Source organism: Plecotus auritus, assembly GCF_963455305.1.
Source record: "Plecotus auritus genome assembly, chromosome: 3".
In the NCBI taxonomy this organism is placed as follows: domain Eukaryota; kingdom Metazoa; phylum Chordata; class Mammalia; order Chiroptera; family Vespertilionidae; genus Plecotus; species Plecotus auritus.
The window spans coordinates 46167020-46193811 of record NC_137772.1 but is presented as its reverse complement, the minus strand read 5'-3'; the positions used below and the strand labels follow the sequence as shown (position 1 = coordinate 46193811).

Below are 26792 nucleotides of genomic sequence, written 5' to 3'. Positions count from 1 at the left end.
CCATGTGCCACTAAGTTCAAAGTGCAAATGTCTATATAAAGGGCCAATACTGCCAGAAATTGCCTCTCAGAACAAATATCAGTACCCTTTAATAGACTCCCTATAATGTATCCCTCATAACATCCAACACAGTAAAACAATTATTAGACATGCAAAGAAAATGTGACCCATAATCAAGAGGAAAAAATACAGGCAATAGAAGTAGACCCTGAGATGATCCAGGAATCTATACTAATAAAAGGGCAATATGCTAATTAGACCGGATGTCTTCCGGACAAAGCCACAGCGGCTGCCTGAGCCTCAGCCCTCATGGCTCAGGCAAGCCACGGATGGCGGATGGCAGATGGTGGCTGCTGCTAAGAGGGACGGGCTGAGGCTCAGGCATCCGTGACAGCCGGCAGTGGCAGCAGCAGTGGCGTGATGGAGGCGTCACCTTCCCCTGATCGCCCAGGTCACCCAGGGGGTGATGGGGGCCTTCCCATGACCGGCAGGTCGCCTCCCACAGAGGGAGGCCGAAACTGTCAGTAGGACATCCCCTGAGGGCTCCTGGACTGTGAGAGGGGGGCAGGACATCCCCTGAGGGCTCCTGGACTGTGAGAGGGGGCAGGACATCCCCTGAGGGCTCCTGGACTGTGAGAGGGGGCAGGCCAGACCCCTCCCCCAACCAGTGCACAAATTTTCATGCATCAAGCCTCTAGTTAGTAGATAAGAAGTATAAAACAACTACAATAAGTCCTCACCTAATGTCATCCATAGGTTCTGTGACTGCAAAAAGCACCATGTAATTAAAACAATTTTACCATTGACATAAGTAAACCAGGGATAAATTCCTATGTTATAAAGAAATGACACTGAATGAAACGACATTATTTGAGTAACTGTTTGCTATATTGTAAATATGTTCAAGGAGTTAAAGGAAAATATGGTTATAACAAGTAAATAAATAGATGAGTAACCTAGGAAAGACATGGTCACTATCAAAAAGAACTAAAAGTAAATTCTAGAATCAAAGATAAAATATGGGAAATTCACTAGATAACTTTAATTGCAGAAAATATCCATTGCTCTGTTCCAATTTATTAACCCTTTTTTCCATAGCTGACAATCTGAAGAACAAACAGGAAAAGAGAGAGAGAGAGAGAGAGAGAGAGAGAGAGAGAGAGAGAGAGAGAGAGAAGAAAGATTGAAGAAATAAAGCCTGAGAGTTCAATAGGACCATATCAAGTAATGAGGCACAGGTGTAATTGAAAATCTGGAAGAAGACAACATACACACACATATAAATTTACATGCCTAGGAATCTTAGCAAACCCCAAAAAGGACCAAAACAAAGAGACCTATGTCTAGGTACATCATAATCAAATGGCTAAAACCAAAAAGAAAAAAAAGTCTTGAAAGCAGCACAAGAAAAGTGAGATAGTACCTGGCAGGTGTGGCTCAGTGGCTGAGCATGGACCTATGAACCAGGAAGAGATCTAGTGTATCAAAAACCTTGAAATGTATATACTCTAAGATATTAAGGATATCTACATAGTTTTAGCTTTAATAATGTTCATTGTACTACTGTTTGTTAATATGTAAAAACTGGAAAATAATCTAAATAATGAAATTAATAAAATGTTAAAGCAATCCAAGTATCTAATTATTGGCTATACTAGAATTTCTGTGGCCATTTTGAACAAAGCTATGAACTATGGAATGCAAACTCCATTGGAGTAGGGTTCCATTTGTTGGTTCCTCCTGTGAGTGGGTATGAAAATAGATCTGGAGGTTTGGAAACTGTATAATCTAGGTCACATGTTCATTTTGTACAATTTTTAAAAAATAAGTGCAAGCAATAATTGTGGCTCATATGAAAAATAAACTGTTTCTCCTTTCTCAATTATTTAATCAGTAGACGTGAAACACAAAACCTAATGTGAACACATAAATAACACCACCAAAGGAATGTGAAAAAAGAATGCTCTCTCCATAGAAGGCAGTTTTCCAGACTGGTGAGGTGTATTGCCCCTTTAAGAATCCAATCTTCATTCAGTAAAAATCTTCCCAAACCCTTCTCTAATAGTCCTTTAAAACAAAAGGCATAAACTGTGGTTCATCATTTTCATGATGCAGCTTCCTCATCACCTACATGACTGACCCAATGTCAAGGACCCTTAGTGTGTGTAGACGCTGCTCCCACAGGGTGCCCCAAATGCATGCTTTTGGATATTGCACATGTTAAATATCCATTTTATCCCTTGCAGTCAGGCTATCCCTTCGAAAGGCTATCTCACCATGACCCACCACTATCCTTTCTTCAGACCATCTCACCATCGTTACATACCACTGCTTCTGAACTAGGATATGCTTCGTGATATTTGAGGAAAATCAGAATAACTAGGCTGTGAGTAAGAAACTAAAGGACTTTCAGAACAAAATGCAAGCATTTGTGTCACCTATTTTGCATGTTTGGCTTACTTCCTGATTCCTGGCCCTACCCGGCCCTACCCCAGAGCTGTCTGTCAAATAATGTGGTTTCCAGGTACACTAGACAATACTGTAACAAGCAACCATGATGAGTATGTTTTTCTCACTTGAAGCAGAAAATCACCTGTATTTGTCCAATATTGTTGCCTAGAGTTGCCTGGTAAGGCTGCCGCACCTACTTTCATGACTGCGTCACCGAAAGCCATTAATCTGTTTTTGAGGGGAGGGCCCAAGGACTGCCTAATATCCTCCGTCCCTAAGAGCATAATGGGTGGCAACTCCATAACGTTAATCAGTCCCCTCTACAGTTCTACAGAAAAGAGATTCAAGGAAATAAAAACAGAGTCCATACAAAATCAACCACCTGCTACTCTTTATGAGCTGACAGCTCCATTGCCCTTTTTAACTTTTTTGCCTGACTTTCCACTGTACAGAAAGCTCCCTGCAAGCTTTGACAGGCTTGGCATTTACCTCCTGGGGGTGCCATTAGCTTTCTTTTAACTCCACTGGCCACCTTTTAGCCTTACACCACTATGACCTACCGAGGTCAAGAGGCCAGAAAGATGTGTACAGAGTTGACTAGTGAGCATCCAAGCCTGAGAGGATAATGTGGACCCCAAGAACCACTGGGGTTGGGGGGTTGGGGGAACTATGATACTTGCTTTGAAGTCAGATTCACGACTTGAATTCCCCAGGGGGGGTTTCTCCACATTCTCTGACGTCATCACACCCCAAAGCCATGAGTCCCTGAGGCTGGCTCCCCCCATGCCCTGCGAACCACCCCACAGCCCCTGAAGGATGAAGCAGAGCCTGCCTGACAAGAGCCCCATTCTAGAGACTGCTACACAGTGTCCAGCAGTTTGCTGGTGACCATGCTACATGCAAAACACCACTCTCCACTGTAGGGGGCCTCACGTGCCCCACATCCTTGGGAACATTTCAGAAAATCTAATGAATGAACTGAAAATAGGTACCTTGATGAGAGAAGAGATAGTCAATATATGTTGTTTCAGAAAAATGACTACAATTTAATGAATATAGTCTACCAATACCTATGCAAAGAATATGTAAGGCAACTTGACGGTAGCATGTTCAAAATGATTCACATCCCCAGATAATGAAAGACCCCTCACACCCAGACCCATCACCTATCTGACTGGTTTGCCAAACAAGAGGGGAAAACAGAAAAATGAGCAACACAGAACAGTAAAAATGTGAGCATGAAAGGCCTAGAGAAACATCTTAAAAGAATAAAAAAGAAATAAAAACTTTTTTAGACAAACAAGGAAAGACAATTTAATTAAACTAATTAGAATTTTAAAAAACAAATATCAGCCATGTTTTGGCATAAATCCCAGGAAAAGGAATACAGAAACTCAGGCTGCCCTTGCACTTGTCTGTTGCCCCCTTCCTGATTCTAAAGTATGCTTCCTCAGGTGCCCTGATCACAAGAATCCCAAGGCACAGATAAAATTTCCAGGCCTCTTCCTTAGAAATTCTGAGGAGCAGGTCTGGGATTAGACCCAGATTCTGGGTTGTATTTTTGTTGTTGTTAACCCTCACCTGAGGATATTTTTTCCATTGATTTTTGAGAGAGAGGGAGGGAGGGAGGGAGGGACGGACGGAGGGAGACATTGATTGGTTGCCTCCCTCGTGTACCCCTATGGGGGTGGCCAGGGATTGAACCTGCAACCCAGGTATGTGCCCTTGATTGGAAATTAAACCCGAGACCCTTTGGTGCAAGGGCCCATGCTCTAACCACTGAAAACACTGGCCAGAGCAGATGCTGGGTTTTTAATAAGCACAAAGAAGACTTATGACAAAAAATTTGGTGAATCTCAGCCTAGAATATGCCCCTGCTCTTGATTTGTTTGGCAAGGAAGTTGAACAGGCATGTCCTACAGCTAATACTACCACACCCAGTACTGTACACACAGCTCCCCACTGCAGGGCCCAGAAACATCCGGCAGATAAAAGCAGTGAAGCCACTGCTGCTGTGATTGATGGCTGTGTAACTGATAGAGGGGCCAGCCCCCCGACCGCCTCCGTTATTAGCAACTACATAATTGGACAAAATTCTGTCTTCAGGCATCAGATAACAGGCAGTGCATGGCTGATCCTGGAGAGAAAGGACACTCACGAGGTGACCACCAACTCTGCGCTAGTTCTCTGCCAGGAGACCACTGTCCAACAGTGACAGTGGCTGGAGTCCACTAAGCACAGCAGCCCTGAGCGGAGGAGGCAGAGGTCAGCTGAAGCAGCTGGCATCTTCGGCAAGCCATCAAGCAGTAGAGGTTACAGAAAGGAAGGGTCTCTGAAGTCTTGGCGGGGGTCGGGGGGGAGGAGCAGAGGGGGTGCCTGCTACAAGTCCTTAGCTGAGGAGTGAGCTAAAAAGACCCAGGTCAAGACGGCCCAAGACTCACCAGACAGCTGGTGCTGCGGAGTGGCAAGCAGAACATAGACACTGAATGTTCAGCAGAGCTGGGACCCTGAAGTTCTTGAACAGCCAGAGTGGAGAAACCTTATTAATACGTCACTAACAAGCCTGGCGTGAAGTTGAGACACCCCGAAAGACCATGTCAGAATTAAAGACCACTCCAAGGGACTGATTCTCACTGGGGTGATTTTGCACCATTCCATGCCCACCCCACGTCTTTAGTCATCAATGAAGTAAAAATCAAAACCATAATGAGATACTACTTTATGCCCTTATGAATAGTTAAAATGAAAAACACTGACAATACCAAGTCCTGGTGAGGATCTAAAGCCACTGGAACTCATGTTATTGGGAGGAACCTAATATAGTACCATCGCTTTGAAAATCATTTAGCAGTTTCTCCTAGAGACACAGTTACCAGATGGCAGAATGCAATGGACACTCATAACTCTCCAGCAGCAGCAATTTCCTCTCTGAAGAAAGCTAAACCAAACAGCTTCTCCCTTCCTCAACTTATGCAGTTATGTGGTTATACAGACTTGAGCAGAGCAAGGGCCAGGTACAGAAGGTCACCAGGGAGGAAAGTCCTTGGTGCCAGCAAAGAACAATCATAGGGTGGGACATCGCCCCCAGCGTGACCTTTCCTACCTTAGCATAGCACTGGTCATGCAGTTTGGACCACCTGACCTCTCTTCCCTAGAAATAACATCTAGGCATACGTTGTATTTCAGCTCCAAGCCCAGAAAAGCAGCAAAACCAGCCACAGCCACCTAAAGACCAGATGCATTGACTTAAAAACCCCCTACCCTGGTGCCAGCCAATCAATCAGTGAAGACCACAACCCTGAAAGAACACACCTGGAAAACTGCTGAATATTCAATTGACATCTTCCCCTGGGGCCTACCCTAAAATCTCCCTGAAAACCCTTAGTGGGGGAGAGACAGAGAGAGAGAAACATCAATGTGAGAGGGACACATCGATTGGTTGCCTCCCGCACGCCCTGACCAGGGCAGGGAATTGAGTTTGCAATCGAACACGGGACCCGACAATCTGCAGACCAACACTCTAACCACTGAACCAAACCGGCTAGGGCCGTGAGAGACTTTTTAAACTCAGGCTCCATTTATTGCAGAAGGCTGCAGATGTTGCTCAGAAGTGAGCAAGCTTAGCCTCTCTCTGCATCCTGGAAGGGCTCCTTCTACTTCCTCCTCAGCCTGTGATAAAGGACCCCTGATATCTTTGCACTGGGCTTAAAACAGAACTGAGCTAGAGAAATGTCTGGAAAGGAGAAGTAAAATGGTCAAGGGAAAACAGGTCTTAAAAGAAAGGACTAAAGGAAAGGGGAAGTCCTTCACGCAGAAAGATGAGGAGTACCTGAAAATACGAAATCAAATTGGTGTGGGCATAAGGAGCATGCATTTGCCTCAAACTACAGAATTCTATAATGAGAGTTGCAGATGCCCCTCAACTTACCATGAGGTGGGTTATGTCCTAATAAATACACGGTAACTTAAAAATATTGTAAGTCAAAAAATGCACTTTTGCAGTGTACCTAACCTATGGAACATCACAGCTTAGCCTAGCCTACCTTAAACTTGCTCAGGACATTTACATTAGCCTACACATGGACAATTATCTTGAGGTTCTCACCAGAAGCAGGAGACAGAGATGGCCATTTAGCAGACATGATAGAATGAGAAAACACAAAACACAATAACAAAAAAACAATGGCAACACAGTGCAGTGTAGAGTACTGGTTGTTTACTCTTGTGATCGGGTGGCTGGGCTGACGGAGCTGTGCTCACTGCCACTGCCCAGCATCACAGAGTATCATACTGCATATCACTTAGCCCAGGAAAAGATTAAAATTCAAAACTTGATATATGCTTTCTGCTTAATTCATACAGCTCTCACGCCATCAAAAGCTGAAAAATCATAAAATCAAAACGTCATAAATTGGGTACCATCTGTACATCACTTAACAAATTAAAAATACACTTACCTAAGGTGTGTAAAAATATTTCTCTAAATAGAGCATTGATCTATAGAAGTCACCCCCAGCCCTTGAGATGTATTGGGTAAATAAATATCAGTAGTCGATTCTCATTATTCATGATACTTATGTTCTATACAGTCACTGTGAACATGATGAGTGATTATTAATTGCTCCTAGGGGAAATACAGGGTTAGGTTTCTGCCAGCCTTTGGTAACAGCATTTTCATCAACTGATCAATACATACATAACCTTGTTTCTGTTTAAAGACAACTTATTTAACATCTATTGTTGATTCATTAACACTGGACTTGTGGCCAAATGCAGAATAACTCACACCTGAAACAAGCTTATCTGACACAAGTATTTTCTCCATAAGGCACATCACAGTCTTCTTGTGCTAAGGAGTACCAGACAGCACAGGAGCACTCTGCATGGGACCGTATTAAACAGCAAAATCACCCCCCAAAGATGCAGAAAACAGGCACTAAGTCGACCGTGAAAATGACACCTGTGTTCAGTACGAGAGCTGCAACCAGAAGACAGAGCGTCATCTTGTTCAACCCCAGCTGGGAATAAGCCAAGATCGACTGTACACAAATTCTTGTCAGGCAGATCTACCACAAAGAATAAAGGGAAACTAGGAAGTCTGCAGGGAATCGGCTCATCTTAGAAGTCGAAAATAAAGACAAATACTCTCCCACAAACTATACTTTATGTAACTCTTAGCAAATGAAGAGTCGCGACCAGATTTTAGGCAGAATAAGAAGTTTGGCCAAACTGATTCAATTCTGCAAGGAAATCTGCACCACGAAGCAAGTGGCAGAGAGCAGTGTCGGTGAGCTCAGCGCCCGACGGCTCTGCATTACCTGGCATTCAGGATCCACTGTGGGAACTGCTAGAGTTCTTCAACCTGCACACAAAGTCAGGAAACCTAAGAGCCAACTAGGCTAAAGATCTTAAAGAAAATCTCTGTACCGTATACATTTTATAATGTGAACAAATCTCTGTGAAATACCACAAGACCATCCTGATTCTTGAGACTTGTCATCCTGCCTGCCCCAGATCTAAAGACTTGTAACATTCAGGCTCACTTCCACCCAGGCCCAAGGCCAAGGTCAGGGCTGGCAGACGGGGGATATATTCCCACTAGTGGCAGGGATGGAGATGGTCAGCTGTCTCCAATCCAGGCTCACCGTGCCTGAGCTACTATCTTCCCCCAGCCTGGCCCCACCTCCTGTGCCCTAAGCCAGGGAAGTAGCCTGTTGAGACTTGAAGCTGGACATGTCTTGCTTCTTCTGTGTCCAGCCAAAAACAAAGACAGGAAGTAAGCCACTGCTCTCATTGCATAGGTAACAGCAACCCATGCTGGCAATATACCCTGTGGCGTGCAGTAACTTTTTAAAATGATCAAGTACAATGTTCAAAACACTATTGTGTGAGGAACTTGTGTTCTTAATGCCAATCTGTTTTACACAGGAAAAAAAAAAATAGCCCCTTGTCGCACCATCCCTTTATTTGGTAAAATGTTCTGGAAAATGCCCTAAAGATTTGAGGAACCTGAATAGACCACCATGAGCTGTTCAACAGACCAACTGGAACCACTGATCCAAACAAAATGTCATGCTTCATCAAAACTTCACTTAGTCCTCAACTTACACAGAAAAATCAATGATCAAGTGTCAATGTAAAATGATATAGCCACTATGGAGGACAGTATGGCCGTTCCTCAAAAAATTCAACATAATAATACCATATAGTCCAACAATTCCACGTCTGGGTATATATATATACCCAAAAGAACTGAAAGCACAGACTTGAAAAGAGATTTCTAGAACCATGTTCGCAGCAGCATTACTCACAATAGCCAAAAGGTGGCAACAACCCAAGTGTCCACGACAGATAAATGGATAAACAACATGTGGATCTATGTATTTTTGTTCATCAGTTTATGTGGGGAAGCGGGGAGGGAGGAAAGAGATCAACCAAAGGACTTGTATGCATGCATTATAAGCATAACCAATGGACACAGACAGTAGGAAGGTGAGGGCCTGTGCTGGGGGGAGGGAGCAGTCAGGGAGAGGTCAATGGGGGAACAAGGAGACATATGTAATACTTTCAACAATAAAAAATTTAGATTAAAATTAAAAAAAAAACAACAACAAACACGCCAATATGTGGTATGTACCTACAATGGACTGCTACTCAGCCTTAAAAAGAAGTTAAATTCTGACACATTCTACAACATGGATGAACCTTGAAGACACTGGGCTACATGACATGAGCCAGATACAACATGACAATGTATGATTCCGCCTGTATTAGGTACCTGGAAGAGGCAAATTCATACAGATAGGATGTAGAATGCTGCTGCCTGAGGAGAGAGAGGATGGGGGAGCTCGTGTTTAATGGGTCAAGAGTTTCAGTTTGGGAAGATAAAAAAAGTCCTAGAGATGAATAGTGGGAATGGCTGCACATCAACGTGAATGTCATCAATGCCACTTTAAAAAAGAGTTAGAAACAGTCAATTTTACATTATGCATATTTTACCACAATAAAATCAATGATCGAAAGCCAAAAGTAAATTTACCAAAGCTGTGCAGAGGTAAACAAATGACAAGTCATTTTATATATGATACATCCCAAAAAGTCATTCAATATTCGAAATGAGCTTAATAGCCATTCCATTTATAACAACCAACCTGATTTTCTCCCAGGTGGGAGATTAGGAGGTTGGGTCTGAGCAGAAACTGCAAATGTTCAGAGTTCAGAGCTGCACTGCAGTGTCAGCTTTTGCCCTAGGCAATCAGCCCACCTGTGATAAAGTATCATTTCTTCACCTCTGCAGGATTCTAGCTGCAAGGCAGTGCCTGAGGAAATCTGTCTTTCCCACGTTTCTGGAGTTTCTGGAATTTCAGGTTTCGTCTATGGTTTAACCCAAAGCAATGCTTGACTTTGTAAAGGGTCAATTCTTTAAGGCTAATCAAGTTGGCAAATTAATACCCATGGGAGATGTTTGCATGCACTAATTAAGTCAGATCGCATTTCCCAAGGGCAACGTTCCAAAGTGTTAGTGAGAAGAGCAAGAAAAACAGGTGGACAGCAACTCACCTGTGCTGCAAAGAGCTTTGTTTGAACTGTCACTTCAAACCTGACTTCAGTGTTTACAGATTTCAGAGCAGAGTGCTAGTGAAATTTCTTGTGTATTTATAGAGGCTAATCATGGCCTGGAAATACAAAATGTAGCTAACTTAAAAATAAACCTGAGTCTCCTCCTGAATGGCAGAAAGGAGTGCAACAGAATAAGAAAGATGATGATGATGATGATGGTGATGATGACAACGACGACAACAGTGACAATGAAGACCCCAAGTTGAGTATACCAGCATCGCAACCATTTCTATGCCCTAGCCGGTTTGGCTCATTGGATAGGGTGTCAGCCTGTGGACCAAAGGGTCCTGGGTTCGATTCCGGTCAAGGGCGTGTACCTTGGTTGCAGGCTCCTCCCCAGCTGGGCCCTGGTTGGGGTGCACGCAGGAGGCAACCAAACAATGTGTTTCTCTCCTATCAATGTTTCTCTCTGTCTTTCCCTCTCTTCCACTCTCCCCAAAAATCAATGGAAAAATATTCTTGGGTAAGGATTAAAAAAACAACAACAACAATCCATGTCACAGAAGAGGAAACCAGACTTACCCGTTGTAGCCTACACAGACAATGAGATGCCAGGCCTCCAGGATTCACACAATTCCAAGATGAATAAGATGCAGCCCAAAGGGAGATGTGGAGAAGACATCTTGCATTTTGCAAGAAAAGTGTTCACAAGATACAGAAGCTCAAGATAAGTAGCAACTAGGTAAAAGAAGCAATACTTATATTGCCCGGTTTTATCTTTCAATGAAGATTTTACTTTTTCAATAAACATTGTATATATTCAAGGTATACAACATGATGTTTTGATACACATATACATTGGGAAATGATTACTATAGTCAAACTAATTAGCATATCTATCACCTTACATAGTTATCTGTAGTGGGGCTGTGAGTACAGTTAAGATGGACTCTCTTAGCAAATATCAAATATACAATACTGTTAATTTGGGGGGAGGGGATGTTTTTTAAAGCCGACAGCCCAGGGCAAAGAAATAGCCAGGATCAAGTTTATACAAAGCTCTTCAGCTCCTGACACTGGTGTATCTGTGGCAAGTCCTTTGTAAAGATACCTGAAATATTCACTCCTTTTATAAAAGTTAAGACCAAGGTAAATAATGGGATATTTTCATGGCATTTCTCAGTATAAAAAAACTGAACACATCAAATGGGGTCTTATCACTAAAATTGCTACCATGCACACTAAAGGGGTAAAAAGTACTGTACATACCAATAACTTAACTGAAAAGTGACATAAAATAGATGAAACCATTCTTTCTCTCCAAAATTAGTAATATATATAAATATATGAAATTTAAAGTTTTATCCCCAACACCCAATTTTTCTTTAATACTACTAAAAACAACCATAATTATAGAATATAGTGAGTGAGTCTATATGTGGCTACCATTTACAGTTTTCTTTAGTTAACAGAATTACATTGAACATAGTTAAATAGTTCATTTAAAAAAATATCACCATTCCCTTTCTCAAATACATCTTTGTAGATTCCATTTCACAGATCCAATTTCACTGATGGTCACTTTTAAATAGAACATTGTTCTAAATGAAGGTTTTAGTGAACAACAACAATAAAATTTCTATAAATATAACTGAGGTTTAGGCATGAAAACAAAAAAAAATTTTCATGCTTAAATCAATCTGATACTTTTTTCATTAGATTACATTGTAAGTATTTTGCAACAGCCTGTGGCCAAATGTTATCAAAGGCAGCCCTGATATGATCTCATAGAAAACTCATTATGTATTGTTAAAGTTTGTTTTAAAAAAAATAGCATGATGCAAATATCAAGCTTCTTTAAGTAAGATTTAAATGTTTCTATTTACAAAAATTTTTGGTTAGGTAGAACTTTCCCAAAATACTTCTGATGCTTCAGGTGAGGTGCACAGTTTCATACCAAATGGCACTTACCTTCACATTAATCATATGGCATGCGGCTACTCTTAACCTCATCCCAGCACACTGCACGTGATAGAAGTATAGATGATGCAGAACGGCCAAAAGGAGCGTGCAGGTAGTTAGCACCGAGGCATAGATGTAGACATCTTGGGAAGAATCGGTGGTATCATAGTTTTCAAAATAACTAATAATTTTCCCCAAAAATAAGGGCTGGATTACTTTGGTGCCTTCCTAAGAAGGGAAATAAAAAGGCCTTAATTAGACATACAAGCCATACGAGGTAACAATTAAAATCCTACACCAATGAGTTAGGAGTCGTTGGGCTTACCTCCTGTGTAAGACTTAGGGAGGGTGTTTTCTTCCCCAAGACTAAAAGCAAAGAAACAGCAAACCTTGCCCCTCCATGACCAATGGCCACTTCACCCCACAAACAACTTCCTCTCGTGTAAGGTATACTTCTCCCCTTCAAAGAAATCCAAACATGCAGTGCTAATCTAAGCCACCAAAAGTAAACACAGGCCCTCAACATCATTTCCTCCACTGACTTCTCAAAAGACAAAATGCCAAAAATTTGGAAATCTTTCAAGAACTCAACTCTGAAATAAGCATTTCCTTTTAAGCAACCCATCCTTATTAACAGAGGCATGTACACAATGGGCACATTTGCTTTGGATAGCTCTTTCCTACCTGTCTGGGGTGAGGGACCTATGCACAAAAGAAAGGAAGGATCCAAAGAACTAGACATGAAATAAAATGAACATGCATTTTCTTCTCAGCCAAATAGTAGTGCCCTATCAGGATATTTACAGAGAGAGGACCCTGTCCCTCAAATGGTATAACATTAAAACCCCACCAACAGTCCTAACTGGTTTGGCTCAGTGGACAGCGTGTCAGCCTGCAGACTGAAGGGTCTGGTTCGGTTCCGGTCAAGGGTCCATGCCTGGGTTGTGGGCTTAATCCCCAGTGTGGGGCATGCAGGAGGCAGCCGATCAATGATTCTCTCTCATCATTGATGTTTCTATCTCTCTCTCCCTCTCCCTTCCTCTCTGAAATCAGTAAAAAATATATTATTTAAAAAAAAAAAAACAGCACCCTGACCTACGTATGCACATGCACACACATGGTCATGAGCTTCACCTTCCAAGAGGTCACAGAAGTTTCCATCTACTATTTAGAGGTAAGGGAAGACTGTTTAGTTGAAGAATTATGAGTAAGATGATCAGATCGCAAGAACACAAAGACTCACTGTTATATTTTCCAGCACGCCCTTTCATTCACCCCAAGAGAAACAAGTAATTTACAAAAGAACCCTAACGCAGAGGGTCATAAAACAGACTTTAATAATAGTATACTGAGATGAAAAGCTGGAGCAAGCACGTCAAACTGTGCACATGGGACAGTCCCAACCCAGGAAGAGCGAAGGGCAGCACGCAACCCTGAGGCTATCCACCCGAAGCCCAGAGGTAACACCTGCCATCTTAAACTTTAAAAAAACCTATGACTGTCTCTGAGAGTCAGTGGTACCTCTTACTCAGCTGCCATTTAAGCCTAACATGGGTATAATTACAAGAGAATGTTAAGAGTATTGTCACCCATCAGTCAGAATACTGATAGATGCAACAAATCCAGTACAAAAAGTTACCCCTAAGCACCTGGAATCTTCTGCTGAGTGACAGTATTTAACAATCCAGTCAAGCAAATAAGCTCACTGATGAGTAATGCCAGTTCATGGCCCATACCTTCCCACTCATCTGTCCACTCTTGCTTGATCTTTTTTTTTTAATCCTCACCCAAGGATATTTCTTCCATTGCTTTTCAGAGAGAGAGTAGAAGAGAGGGAGGGATGGAGAAAGAGAGAGAGACATCAATGTGAGAGAGACACATGGATGCGTTGCCTCCCGCACTGCCCAGACCCAGGAGCAGACAGTGAACCCACAACACAGGTACATGCCCTTGACTGGGAATTGACCCTGCGACCCTTTGGCACTGAGCAAATCTTAAAAGATGCAAAACCAGCGTAGTGGCCACATTCTCTTCTAAGATGTACTGAAGCCTTCCCATGATAAGTGAGGCAAAACTCTGGACGCCATGGAAGCCGCCAAGGCCTTGGAGAGGAACCTGAACCAGGCCCTTTTGGAGCTGCATGCCTTGGGTTCTACCCGTGCAGACCCTCATCTCTGTGACCTCCTGGAGAATCACTTCCTGGATGAGGAGGTGATACTCATCACAAAGATGGGCGACCATCTGAACAACCTCTGCAGGCTGGCTGGCCCCCAGGCTGGACTGGGCGAGTATCTCTTCCAAAGGCTCACTGGGAGCCTTTGGAGCCCAGAGGCCTTTGAGGGGTCCCCTCTGCATTCCCCCAGTGACTGGCTTTTGCCTGAGCCTCTCCCAAGGCCTCTAGCGATTCTTTTAACCACCCTGGAGCCCTCTACCACGCATTGGACCAAATGAAACAATAAAACTTTTTGCAGGGGGGGGAGCAAAAAAAAGAATCGTATTTTATTTTTAAAGTTACCTCTAAGAGGAAAGAGGGAATAGAGTGGGAGGAACAAGAATAACAGCCTTCTTTAAAATCAGCCTCTCCTGTTCATTTGATTTTGGAACCAACAAAACATTACACCACAATTTAAAATGAACACATTTTAAAAAAGCAGTTCCTGAAACTTCAGAGTAAAATAAAACAAATGTACCTAAATATATTACCATCCAGTTGCTGGCATAACCACACAAAAGGAGAATAACTGAAAGTGGTTTTAAACAAAATAATTTGAAAATACATTCCCTATGTGATATACAGGGCAACATGAACTGCAAAAGAATCTTAATTTTTTTTTTCAGAAGTCACATTATGGGTGACAGAGTTGACAGTGTAAGTTAAAACAAATTTAATAATTATGTTTTCAATGGGAAGTGGGATTAGGCCTGGGAGAAAGAAGAATAGATGAGGAGAAAAGAGATACAGATGAAAGAGTAATGAGATTAAGTAAAAACACTAGCATCCTCAATATGATTTGGACTATAAATACCCAAAAAGCACCCATGATATGTTTACCTTGAAAAGAACATATTCTAGCTTGGTCCAATCAAATTGAGAAATAATTACCAACACAGCAGCAATGAGCACATCTAGCGCTAACACTATAGTCCCTAAACACCATTTCCCACTAAAAGGAGCCAGGGCTGCTTAGAAAACAGCTGATTCCCAGGTCGGGCAAAAACTGTACATGAAGAGCCAAAAACATCCTGTCACTCCAGAAAGCACGGAAACTACCAAAGACTGTTAGAGTGTATACAAATAAAACATAGGACCCCCTCTCTCCCTCTCCCTTCCTCTCTGAAATCAATAAAAATATTTTTTAATTAAGAATATCTTTGGGCCCTAACTGGTTTGGCTCAGTGGATAGAGCGTTGGCCAAAGGACTGAAAGGTCCCAGGTTCTATTCCAGTCATGGGCATGTACCTTGGTGGCGGGCACATCCCCAGTAGGAGCTGTGCAGAAGGCAGCTGATCGATGTTTCTCTCTCATCAATGTTTCTGACTCTCTGTCCCTCTCCCTTCTTCTCTGTAAAAAATCAATAAAGTATATATATTTTTTTAAAAAAAAGAATATCCCTTGGCCTACCTAGATATATTGTACAAGAGTAATAAAAGTGTTGATAACAGCCAAGTTTCTCTTTATGAAAATATTTTGGCTAATAAATGAAGAAGGGAAGAATTAGAATATCACTGTTTTGCAACCCCCTAAAGAGTTAATGGATCTTAAGCAACGATCATACACAAAATGAACATACACAAAAGACACAGATGTTATGTACCACTTATGTACCTCGTAAGGTAATCCTGTCAAAGGTCGGGGGGTGAGAGGGCTGAGTCAGATCAAGCTTCTAGATCTAGCCAACTTAAGAGAACATGTGGTGGGAGTGGGGGTGAGGCTGGAAAACAACAGTCTAAATCCAGACTGTAGGAATTTCTACAAGACAAACAACTTGGTTTCTATCAATCTATCAATGAACATAGATAAATGAATAGCCTAGCCTGACTGGCTCAGTTGGTTGAGCATCATCACGTGCACCACAAGGTTGCCAGTTCAATTCCTGATCAGGGCACATACTCACGTTGTGGGTTCGATTCCTGGTCAGAGCACATATAGAAGGCAACCAATAGATCCGTCTCTCTTTCTCTCTCTCTCTCTCTCTCTCTCTCTCTCTCTCTCTCTCTCTCTCTTTCTCTCTCTCTCCTGGTTGGAGCACATATAGAAGGCAACCAATAGATCCGTGTCCCTCTCTCTCTCTCTCTCTCTCTCTCTCTCTCTCTCTCTCTCTCTCTCTCTTTCTCTCTCTCTCCTGGTCGGAGCACATATAGAAGGCAACCAATAGATCCGTCTCTCTCTCTCTCTCTCTCTCTCTCTCCCCCCTCTCTCCCTCTCCCCACTCCTCTCTCTAAGCATTTCCTTGAGTGAGGATGCATGCATACATACATTGCAGAGAGGAAAAGAGAGGAGAGTTGGCAAACAGAAAAGGAACCCACATGATACCATTGTAATTAGCTAGTTATTAATAATAGGAAAGGAGTAAAGGAAGGCTAGACATTATAGGCATATCATTTGGGCAGCTTCACCAGGAAGCTACAACTTTCCACTCCCCAGGGAATCACTGGCCTATTCCCTGCAAAACACTAGGGGAAGGGATCCAACCAAGGGAAGACAGACACATGCCCAATACAGTTAGGCTGACACAGGGAAGATACTTGTCAGTCACACCTGGGAACAAAGATTATTGGCCAGAATGGGCGTGACCATTGTAATCACACGATAATTTGGGAATACATAATCTATTGTGCTCTCGGCTCGTGGGGCTCTCGTTTTGCGCCTGCCCGTGTTTCTTTCATAGCCATGTGGCCCTGCAGATCCCACACACAACAGACTAAGGAACTGCTTGGGGAAACATAAGCTGAGCTAGCCTGATGCTGAATTGGAGTGTGGCAATATGGAATGAACACACTTGACACTGGCTCTGATTTTAGCTCTACTGAAGCCACAGCTAACCTTCTTTTATGGCAGGACAAAGGGAAATGGGACTTTGGAAACTTAAGAGATTTAATGCCATGATTGCATCCTCCTATGGGAGTCTCAGAAATTTCTTTTCCTCAGAATATCCCAAGAAGTCCACCCCCACTAGTAACCAGGGGAGATGACATCTCCTAATCCTTAACACACACAACCTATATCAATTAAATGCACCTTATTTGGATATGCCTTCAAACTACAAGAAATGAAGACAAAAAAATATGCATGCTGTCTAGATATTAATGATACTAAAGTATTGTATAAAATAATTGTATTAGGATTATATAAGGGGAAGATTCCACATCTTTTATTTTTTAATTATATTTTTATTGATTTCAGAGAGGAAGGGAGGGAGAGAGAGTAAGGAACGTCAATGATGAGAATCATTAATCGGCTATCTCCTGCATGCCCCCTACTGAGGGTCAAGTCTGCAACCCAGGCAAGTGCCCTTACAGGGAATTGAACTGTGACCTCCTGATTCATAGGTTGACGCTCAACCACTGAGCCACACCAGCCGGGCAAGATTCTACATCTTTTAAAGACACATTCTAAAATATTTATTATAACTCCTAGCTAGAGTTGCTCAGTGATTAGAGAGTCAGCCCTCGGACAGATGGCTCTCAGGTTCAATTCCCAGTCAAGGGCACAATCCTGGGTTACAGGTTCGCTACCCACCCATGGTGGGGTGCATGAGGGAGATAACCAGTCGATATGTCTTACATTGGTGTGTGTCTCCCTCCTCTATCCCCTCTCCCCTTCTCTCTCCTTTTCTCTCTTCTTCTCCTCCCTCACTCGCTTCCACTCTCTCTCTGAAAAGCAATGGAAAAAATATCCCAATTAACAAAAAAATAGTATTCATAGGTAAAATGATGTGATGTCTAGGAAATGCTTCAAAATAATCTTGGGAAGTAAAATAAGTAGGGGTTCAGATGAATCAAGACTGGTCATGAGTTGATAACTACTAAAGCGGACTTAGGGCTTATTATCCTATAGGGAAAGAAAGGAATTTCCCCTCTACCTTCTGAGTTCTTGGTGGAAACTCCTTGTAATAAAAGATAAAATCACAAGAGAAAAACTAATAGAAGCTCATTAATATGCACATATCCTGTATACATGGGAGATGCCCAGAAAAACTGAGTAATTCCAAGTCACTACCTTAAATGTCATCTTCAGGTAAAGACAAAAGAAAGAATGAAGAGAGAAGTTATGAGGGGTTAATAGGAAAAGCATGGTAAAATAAGGATAGAGTTGAGTTTGTTGTACAGCTTTTTTTTTTTCTTCTTAGACTTCTTCATTAAGATTTTCTAGTGATTTGGAGCCATCAAATGGAGATTTCCTTTATAAAAGTAAATGTCCCTTACAGAAGGGTAACTCCTAGTCTGTTTTCTGAGCTTCTCCCATGTCAATCCTATTCTATTTTTCTATTTTTGGATGTCCTTACAAACTTACAGGGGGGAAAAACACACTGTATGAAGCAGCTGACAGGAGCACACAGCTGCTGTCAGAAAATCACACACCTACTCTTGGCTCTCTGACCCGTGGGAGGGGGTGTGGCAGAAAAGAAAGCATTAGGACAAAATGCAAAGGGCACTGGCCTAGGAATTAGAACATTTGCTTCAGATACCAAATTGGCTACTTGCAAGTCACAGGACTCTAAGCCATCACATGCCCTCCATGCCCTCATTAGTGGAAATACCTGCCTTGTCTACCTTAGAGAAATCCTGGAACAACTACACGAGCTAAGACAGTGAAATGTACTCGGAACCCAGCATGAGAATAAGTGTAAGCATGACCACGTTTATTACAGAATCACAGAAGTCCTGGGACGGGACCTACTCCATGCTTGGCAGCAAAGACTGGCAGAGGCTGGTTTCACAAAGGGCTTGGAAAACACACTGCTGTTCACAGGCAATCATAGCAGAATGAGAAATCTTAACTGAAATCATTCCTAAAGGCCAATTTTCCTAGACAGAAATTGAAAGTTTCACTTCTGGGCAGATTTTTATTTCAACCATTTTGAATGCAATCCTTTGAAAATAAGTCATTTACTTCCCTGACTTCTTTTTTTAATATCTTTTATTGATTTCAGAGAGAGGAAGGGAGAGATAGAAACATCAGTAATGAGAGAGAACCACTGATCAGCTGCCTCTTGCACGTTTCCTACTGGGGATAGAGCCGGAAACCTGGGCATGTGCCCTGACTGGGAATCGAACTGTGACCTCATGGTTCATAGGTCAATGCTCAACCACTGAGCTACACCTGCAGGGCTACTTCCCTGACTTCTTAAAATGGATTGAGAAGCATTCCCTTGTTGACGACTCAGGATCATTACTATGGATATTGCCATGCTAGTGCTATGTGCCTGGAACTAGCAGGGTGTACACAGCAGGTCTACTCAGAAGGTCTCCTGCTAGCTTTTTTGGATGTTCCCTCCATCTCTCCTTTGCTGTGTAGCTCTCAGTGGTTGCTTCTGGCCCACAATTATTTTAGCAATTTCTTCACCCGGCTTGGGCGGAGGTGAGGGACACTTGGAAGAAAGATCTGGGAAATACAAAAAAAGCCCAATACCGCTCTTGGAGAATCAGCCCTAAGTCGAGGCATAAATTCTACTCAGAGTTTTGTTTGTCTATTTATTTCTTGTCCAGCTGCTTAGTTTCAACACAAAATGTTTGCCTCCCTACAGCCTCCACCTGGGCCAAAGACAATCTGCTACACTGGCCTCAGGCAAAGGCCAGCAGTTGCCTGGGTCCATTTCCAAAGGTCATGGAATAGCCCACTCCTCCCCTCTAGGGGAAGGGGACTGCAGAACCCACAGCGGCTCTTTGAGGCCAAGTCACATACCAGCAGGCAGAGACCTCATCTCTCCAAGAAAAGGCCACAGGACTGGGGAGGTGGCCTTCCCCAAGGTTTGGCCCTAGAAAAGGCTTCAGGCTCCTCCCCTCTACCCTGAGGGCTCTAGGTGGAAAGAGACTTGCTCCTTCCCCACTGCAGTCCCACATAGGGGCCAGGAGTGCTGGGAACTCACTGGCTGTTCCCTCTAATTAGCGCTGGCCTATAAGAACACTGCTTTCATCAGCCTGGTACCTGTTTCTCCGAGCATACAATCATTCCTCAATTCTTATAGGACAGAAGTTTTCACTACTTTGAAATCCCACCCTGAAAAGCCTTGCCTTGGGCCAGTGTCACCCAGCCTCTTCCCCTGGCTGCTGCCAGCAGTGCCCAGAGAAGGCCCTGCCCACGCTTTGATCATTCTCAGGCCTTGAGCTTTTTAGAAAATCCCAGGTTGAGTTTAGACCTTCCACTATCTAAAATGCAAAGACCAACAAGGAGCATAGACATAAGACCACAAAATGGGAAGCTGCTTCAAGCATTAAACTAACATTCACCCCACCTAACTCAGTAACTAGTTTTAATCACTGGAAACCCAAAACAGCACTTGAAAATGATTTTTTAAATATAAACAGATCCTTACTAGTTTCACCCTAAGAAGTCATTTCCAACATCTCCAAAACACCAGAGTGTCAACAAGCAAGTCTAGGAAAACAAGAGTATTTGTGTTGGATTCCGGGCTTCTTTTGGCTGCCAGAAACAAAAAATTCAAGGTTTACTTCTAGCTGAGCTCTAATGACCCTTAGTGGTCCCTGAACTTCACTGCATCACAACTAAGAGTTCGGCCAGTTATTATCTTAAACACACAGTTAAAATGAACATCATATGCTAGTCGTCATGCTCATCTAGGGAATCTAGGCCACTGTCTAATTTTATACCATAAACCACCTGAATGCAGCATGAACAAGCAAGCACACTCCTGGGAGAAACCCCAATACCACTTCACCTCTGATTTGTCTGCTACCAGCACTGCCTGGTTCCACCCAGCTGTCACCATTAACACCCCAGGGACAGAACTGCCCCCCGCCACACTAGTGACTGACCTGGGATTCCCATCCTTGCTGAGCACATGCACATGCAATCCTAGATTCACCAGCTCTCAGCAGACAACCAAGTGCTGTTGCTAAGTAATCTGAGAAATCACAATCTGAGATCCATCCAAGACTTCTATGCCCCAGTTCCATCTCAAGGAGCCAACCTGGAAGGGAGCCTTAGGAGTGTGAATGAATGTTTGAGAATTTACCAGGTGTACCAGTTAATAATGCGGATTTTGTAATCAAAGAAAAAACGATAATTTTAAGAGAAACATCAAAAAGTGCTTTATTCAAAGTAATATCCATCACTAGCTACACATTTCCCCCATCTTTCAGGTAATTTGTGGATACCGTCCCAATAGAATTTTTCTTGTTTTGGGGCAAACCATTCAGAGACCCAATTTTCCACTTCTTCGTATGTTTTGAAGTGCTGCTCAGAAAATGCATGTGCCATCGATCAGAACAAGTGGTAATCTGAAGGAGCAAGGGCTGGTGAATACAGAGGGTGGGTTAATACTTCCCAGTCAAGATCTTTTAATGTGTCTTTAACTGGTTTTGAAGTGTGTGATGGTGTGTCATCATGAAGCAAAATTACTTTGCCGTATCTTCTGGCACATTCTGGTCATTTCACGATCAAATGGATTATTTGTTGTCGGTAGCGATCAGTATTAATGGTTTCACCTGGTTTTAGAAGCTCATAATAGACCACACCTTCCTGATCCCACCAAACGCAGAGCATTGCCTTCTTTCCGAAGCGATTTGGCCTCGCAGCCAATGTTGATGGTTGACCTGGACCAACCCATGATTTTGTGCATTTGGGATTCTCAAAATAAATTCACTTTTCATTGCCAGTCACAATTGGATGCAAAAAAAGACTTTCTTTCGTGCCGTTGAAGCAACATTTTACTGATGACTTTTCGGTTTTCCATTTGTCTTTCGTTCAGTTGATGTGGCACCCATTTTCCTTCCTTTAAAATCTTTCCCATTGCTTGTACTAGTAAACAATCACAAATTGTTTGCTGAGCAACATTTAATCTTTCTGCAAGTTGTTTCTGAGTTTGACACGCATCTTCATCCAATAATGCTTGTAACTGTTGGTCTTCAAACTTTTTTGGTCGGCCTGGATGTCTTTTGTCTTTCACATCGAAATCATCACTTTTAAAGCATTTAAACCAGTGTTCACAAGTATCTTGAGATGGAGCATGATCACAAAAAGCTTCCTGAAGTATACAATAACTTTCAGCAGCACTTTTCTTCAAAATAAAGTAATGAATTAAAACTTGCCGAAAATGCTCTTTTTTGGTACAAAATTCGATATTTTTAAGCATAAAAATATCTATGTTAACACCTTCAGCAAATTTAACATATGAAGCTTTGAAGCTTGCTGTCAATACAACAAAATAACATACATATCAAATCACATATATATCAACACATGTGTAACTCCATCTATTGAAAAGAATCCGCATTATTAATTGGTACACCTGGTAGGTCACCGGGGCTGCAGCCATAACTACACCCACTTGGGGATGGTAATGAGTGGAAGGTGGCTTTCTACAAGGCCCTGGTCTATCTGAGTGCACCATGCTGCTGCTGCTAGCATCAACACCCTAGCCACTTCCAGCACCCGGGGGACCTGGCCACCCCAATTTACAATCCTCAGTCTCACTTCCTGCTCCAGGGAGTTTCTTTTGTTTTATTTTGTTCTGTATGCCTGTTAGGGTTTGCAGAGCACCACTTTAGCATATAAAGCTTTTCTTTTATTTATATACTAGAGGCTGGGTACGAAATTCCTGCGGGGGGGGCGGGGAAGGTGTCCCCCTCAGCCCAGCCTGCACCCTTTCCAATCCGGGACCCCTTGGGGGATGTCCGAAACTGGCAGTCGCCTCTCACAATCCTGGACCACTGGCTCCTAATCACTCACCTGCCTGCCTGCCTGATCACCCCTAACTGCCCCCCCCCACCAGCCTGATGGCCCCTAACTGCCCCCCTGCCGGCCAGGTCGCCCCCAACTGCCCCCTTCCTGCCAGCCTTGTCACTCCTAACTGCCCCCCACCCCCGCCGGCCTGGTCATCCCAACTGCCCACCTCCTGCCAGCCTGGTTGTCCCTCACTGCCTCCTCCAATAGCCTAATCGCCCCCAACTGCCCCCCTGGTCACCCCCAACTGAACCTCCCCCCTCTGACTTGGTCACCCCCAACTGCCCCCCCCCCTGCCAGCCTGGTCGCCCCTAACTGCCCCCTCCCTGCTGGCCTGGTTACCCCCAACTGCCCACCCCCCTCTGCCAGCCTGGTCGCCCCTAACTGCCCCCTCCCTGCTGGCCTGGTCACCCGCAACTCCCCCCGCATGCCAGCCTGATCGCCCCTCACTGCCTCTGCGTGCTGGCCTGTTAGCCCCTAACTGCCCCTCCTGCCGGCCAAGTTGCCCCCAACTGCCCCCTCCCTGCCAGCCTTATCGCTCCTAACTGGCCCCCCACCAGCCTAATCGCCCCCAATTGCCCCCCTGCTAGCCTGGTCACCCCCAACTGCCCCCCCCTGCCAGCCTGGTCGTCCCTCACAACCCCCCCGCTGGCCTGGTCACCCCACACAGCCTGCTTGTTCAGTCATTTGGTCGTCCCTCACTAACCCCCATCCCCCCTGCCAGCCTGGTTGTAGGCAGCCATCTTGTGAGGGCGTGACAGTAAATTTTCATATTACCTCTTTATTATACACTGAGTGGCCAGATTATTATGATCTCTGAACACATAATAATCTGGCCACTCAGTGTGTATGTGTGTATGTGTGTGTGTGTGTGCGTGTGTGCGCGTGTGTGTGTGTGTGTGTATATGTGTGTGTGTATATATATATATATATATATATATATATATATATATGAGGCCCGGTGCATGAATTCGTGCATGGGTGGGGTCTGGCCAGCCTGACCAGGGGGAGGGGACATGGGCGGTTGGCCAGCCTGCCTGCTGGTCGAACTCCTGGTCGAGGGGACAATTTGCATATTAGCCTTTTATTATATAGGATATACACTGAGTGGCCAGATTATTATGCGTTCAGAGATCATAATAATCTGGCCACTAAGTGTATAGGACTAGAGGCCCAGTACACAAATTAGTGCACAGGTGGGGTCCCTTGGCCTGGCAGGCGATCGAGGTCTATCGGGGCTGGCCAGCCGGGGGGAGAGGCTGCAGAAGGTTGGGCGGCTGGGAGGGAGGGGCGGCAGGAGGTTGCCTGGCCAGGGGGAAGGGGCCGCAGGAGGTAGGCCAGCCACAGTGCACGTCATAGCAACCGGTCGTTCTGGTCGCTTGGCTTTTATATATACAGATATATATAAATATATATAGATAGATATAGATAGATATAGATATAGATATAGATATAGATATAGATATAGATATAGATATATAGATATAGATATAGATATATTATTGATTTCAGAGAGGAAGGGAGAGAGAGAGAGAGAGAGACAGAAACATCAATGATGAGAGAGAATCACTGATTGCTGCCTCCTGCACTTCTGCTACTGGAGATGGAGCCAGCAACCTGGGAATCAAACCATGACCTCCTGGTTCAACCATTGAACCAAACCGACCAGGTTCCAGGGAGTTTTTAGCATCTTACTTATCATAGCTAGGCAAGTCCAAGATGCACATGTCTGAAGAGACTGGACAAGCTACCAGTCCTAGACATGGTCAGGCTCTAAGTCACAGAGCCCAAGACAGGGTCGCGGCTCTGTCCTTCATGCTTTGAGTGATCCTCGGCACAATGTGTATCTACTTGGCACTGTGTGTCCTCCTTTCTAAAATGGGGTTATAAGGATACTTCCCACCTTGTTTAGAGTTGGCCAAAGGAATAAACGTAATATTACATATAAGGTGCTCACAGAAGCTTAGTGTTTAGTGTTACTACTACACTAATAATACTGCTGCTGCCATCACCACTACTGAGTAAGCCCTGCTGAAACCACTACTGGTACTACTATTACCACTCAATACGAACCACTGCTGCTGCTATTACTACAGAGGAGTACAGTACTATTCCTGCTGCTACTCACACTAATATTAATACTAGTACTACTGAGTATGAGCCCCATGTTGGCCAGGTACCAGGTGCTGGAGAAGCTGAAGACAAGCAGGTCTCAAAGGGCGGCCCCAGTTGCTGGGTTTGAACTGAGCTTATTGTCCTGGGTAGCTGGCTCCATGGGGTGGGGTCTCTAAGCCCCAGATGGTGACTAGATCCCATCTGAAAATGAGCTTTGGGTCTCTACTGGGTAAAGAGTACCTGGCTGCTGCACCTGTGTTCAGCCCCCCACTCCTAAGTGTCCTGGATCTCCCAATAGTTGAGTATTAGTGGGGCAAAAATCCCAGCACCATAGTGGGGCCTACCCTCTCTCTCTCAAGAGGAACCCTAGCTCCCGCAGCTCTACCTCTGGGTCTACTTCTCTCAAATTCTGCCCAGTAAAGACGCAAAGCTTCTCCAGCACCTGGTAGCAAAGGGAAGCTAGAGAACTGGGGGCAGCAGAGGGAGCCTGCTTCAGCATACTATCCCAAACTAGCCCGAGGCCACTCAGTCCATCCACCCACAACCAGACACGTGGTGTGGGCCGCAGGTACATCCGAGGCTCTGAGGACTCCTGGCAAGCAGAATTCATGAGAGCTTTGCTTTGGGAGGTCAGCAGTCACATGTGATCAGGAAAGGCTACATACACAGGCCACAGTGACACGAGCTTCGCACCTGCTTATTTCAAACTGAGACTTTTTTTACAATGTAGAAACACCTGTGCACAGGTCAAAGACAGGCTGGCCAGCCCAAGGGGCTCTTGCACCCTCTAATACCCCCAGTTAGTCCCACTGGTCTGCATCTCCACCCTGCCCTTCACAAGGCCACAGCAGTATCCACATAGTGGTTGGTGCCCTCTCAAAGGAGGCACTCTGCCCCATACACCTGTCCCCAACCTCTGGCACCCTGGCCAACCCACATCTGTCATCAACAACAACTTCAGTTTCCCAGGACCACCCAGTCACCTGTACCTGTTAGCTGACAGAGTCCCTGGTTTTCTCCAATTGTGTAGGGGAGAGTTCACCTACCTAGCCACCCAATGCCCACAGTGCCCTTCCCTACAACAGAACGTTTTAAACAGGAGCTACACCTCCCACATCAAATCAACTGACCCACCCATCTCACCGCCCAACAAAATGCACTTATGATAACTCACTGCCCTCTTGTAACTGAAACAACCCTTTCATAGCAAGTGCAACTTCCGTCTCTACTCATCTCAGGCACACGCAGGGCCACCAATGTCCCTAAGGCAGTACTAGGGCACCACGGAGAGCATGAGCTATGCAGGCAGATTTTCAGCATACCTAGCCAGGACAGGTAGGCTTGCTGGCACTGTGCCCCCAGGTAGACAATGTCTTACTGGAGGCCCTTCAGGGCAATGGAGGTCATTGACATCATGGATTTCTGCCTTTGGTTCTCCATAGCATATCCCCTCCTACACTCTCTGAAATGCCAGGCTACCAAGACTACCTGCCAACCAGCAATCGGCCCCAACTACCAGGAATAAGAAACCAGAATGGGTGATGCACAAGTTCTCCAGAATTCATGGTGAAGCCAGAGCTTCTCCAACGAGAAGGCATTGCTTTGTTGTACCCGGGCCCACTGCAACGGTGGCAGCCTGGAGGCATGTCTGCTCCTGGGAGCTCTGGCCAGCTCCAGCCCAGATGCAGGGCCCCGGGTTCTATTTCCCTGGAAGGTGACAATACCTGTTTGGAAGAATGTTTATCAGATCTGGCCTGGTCAAGTTAACAATTATTTGTAGAGCACCTGTAAAATGCCT

General features: G+C 44.2%; 1 protein-coding gene across 1 annotated transcript in view; it reads right to left on the bottom strand.

Moving 5' to 3' along the window:
• The window catches only part of ABCC4 (ATP binding cassette subfamily C member 4 (PEL blood group)), a 236179-nt gene that overhangs the window by 160955 nt on the left and 48432 nt on the right, over positions 1 to 26792 (bottom strand). The window contains exon 4 of the mRNA XM_080659153.1: positions 11983 to 12201. Coding sequence (XP_080515279.1) covers positions 11983 to 12201 — 219 coding nt within the window. The remainder of the gene's footprint in view (positions 1 to 11982; positions 12202 to 26792) is intronic.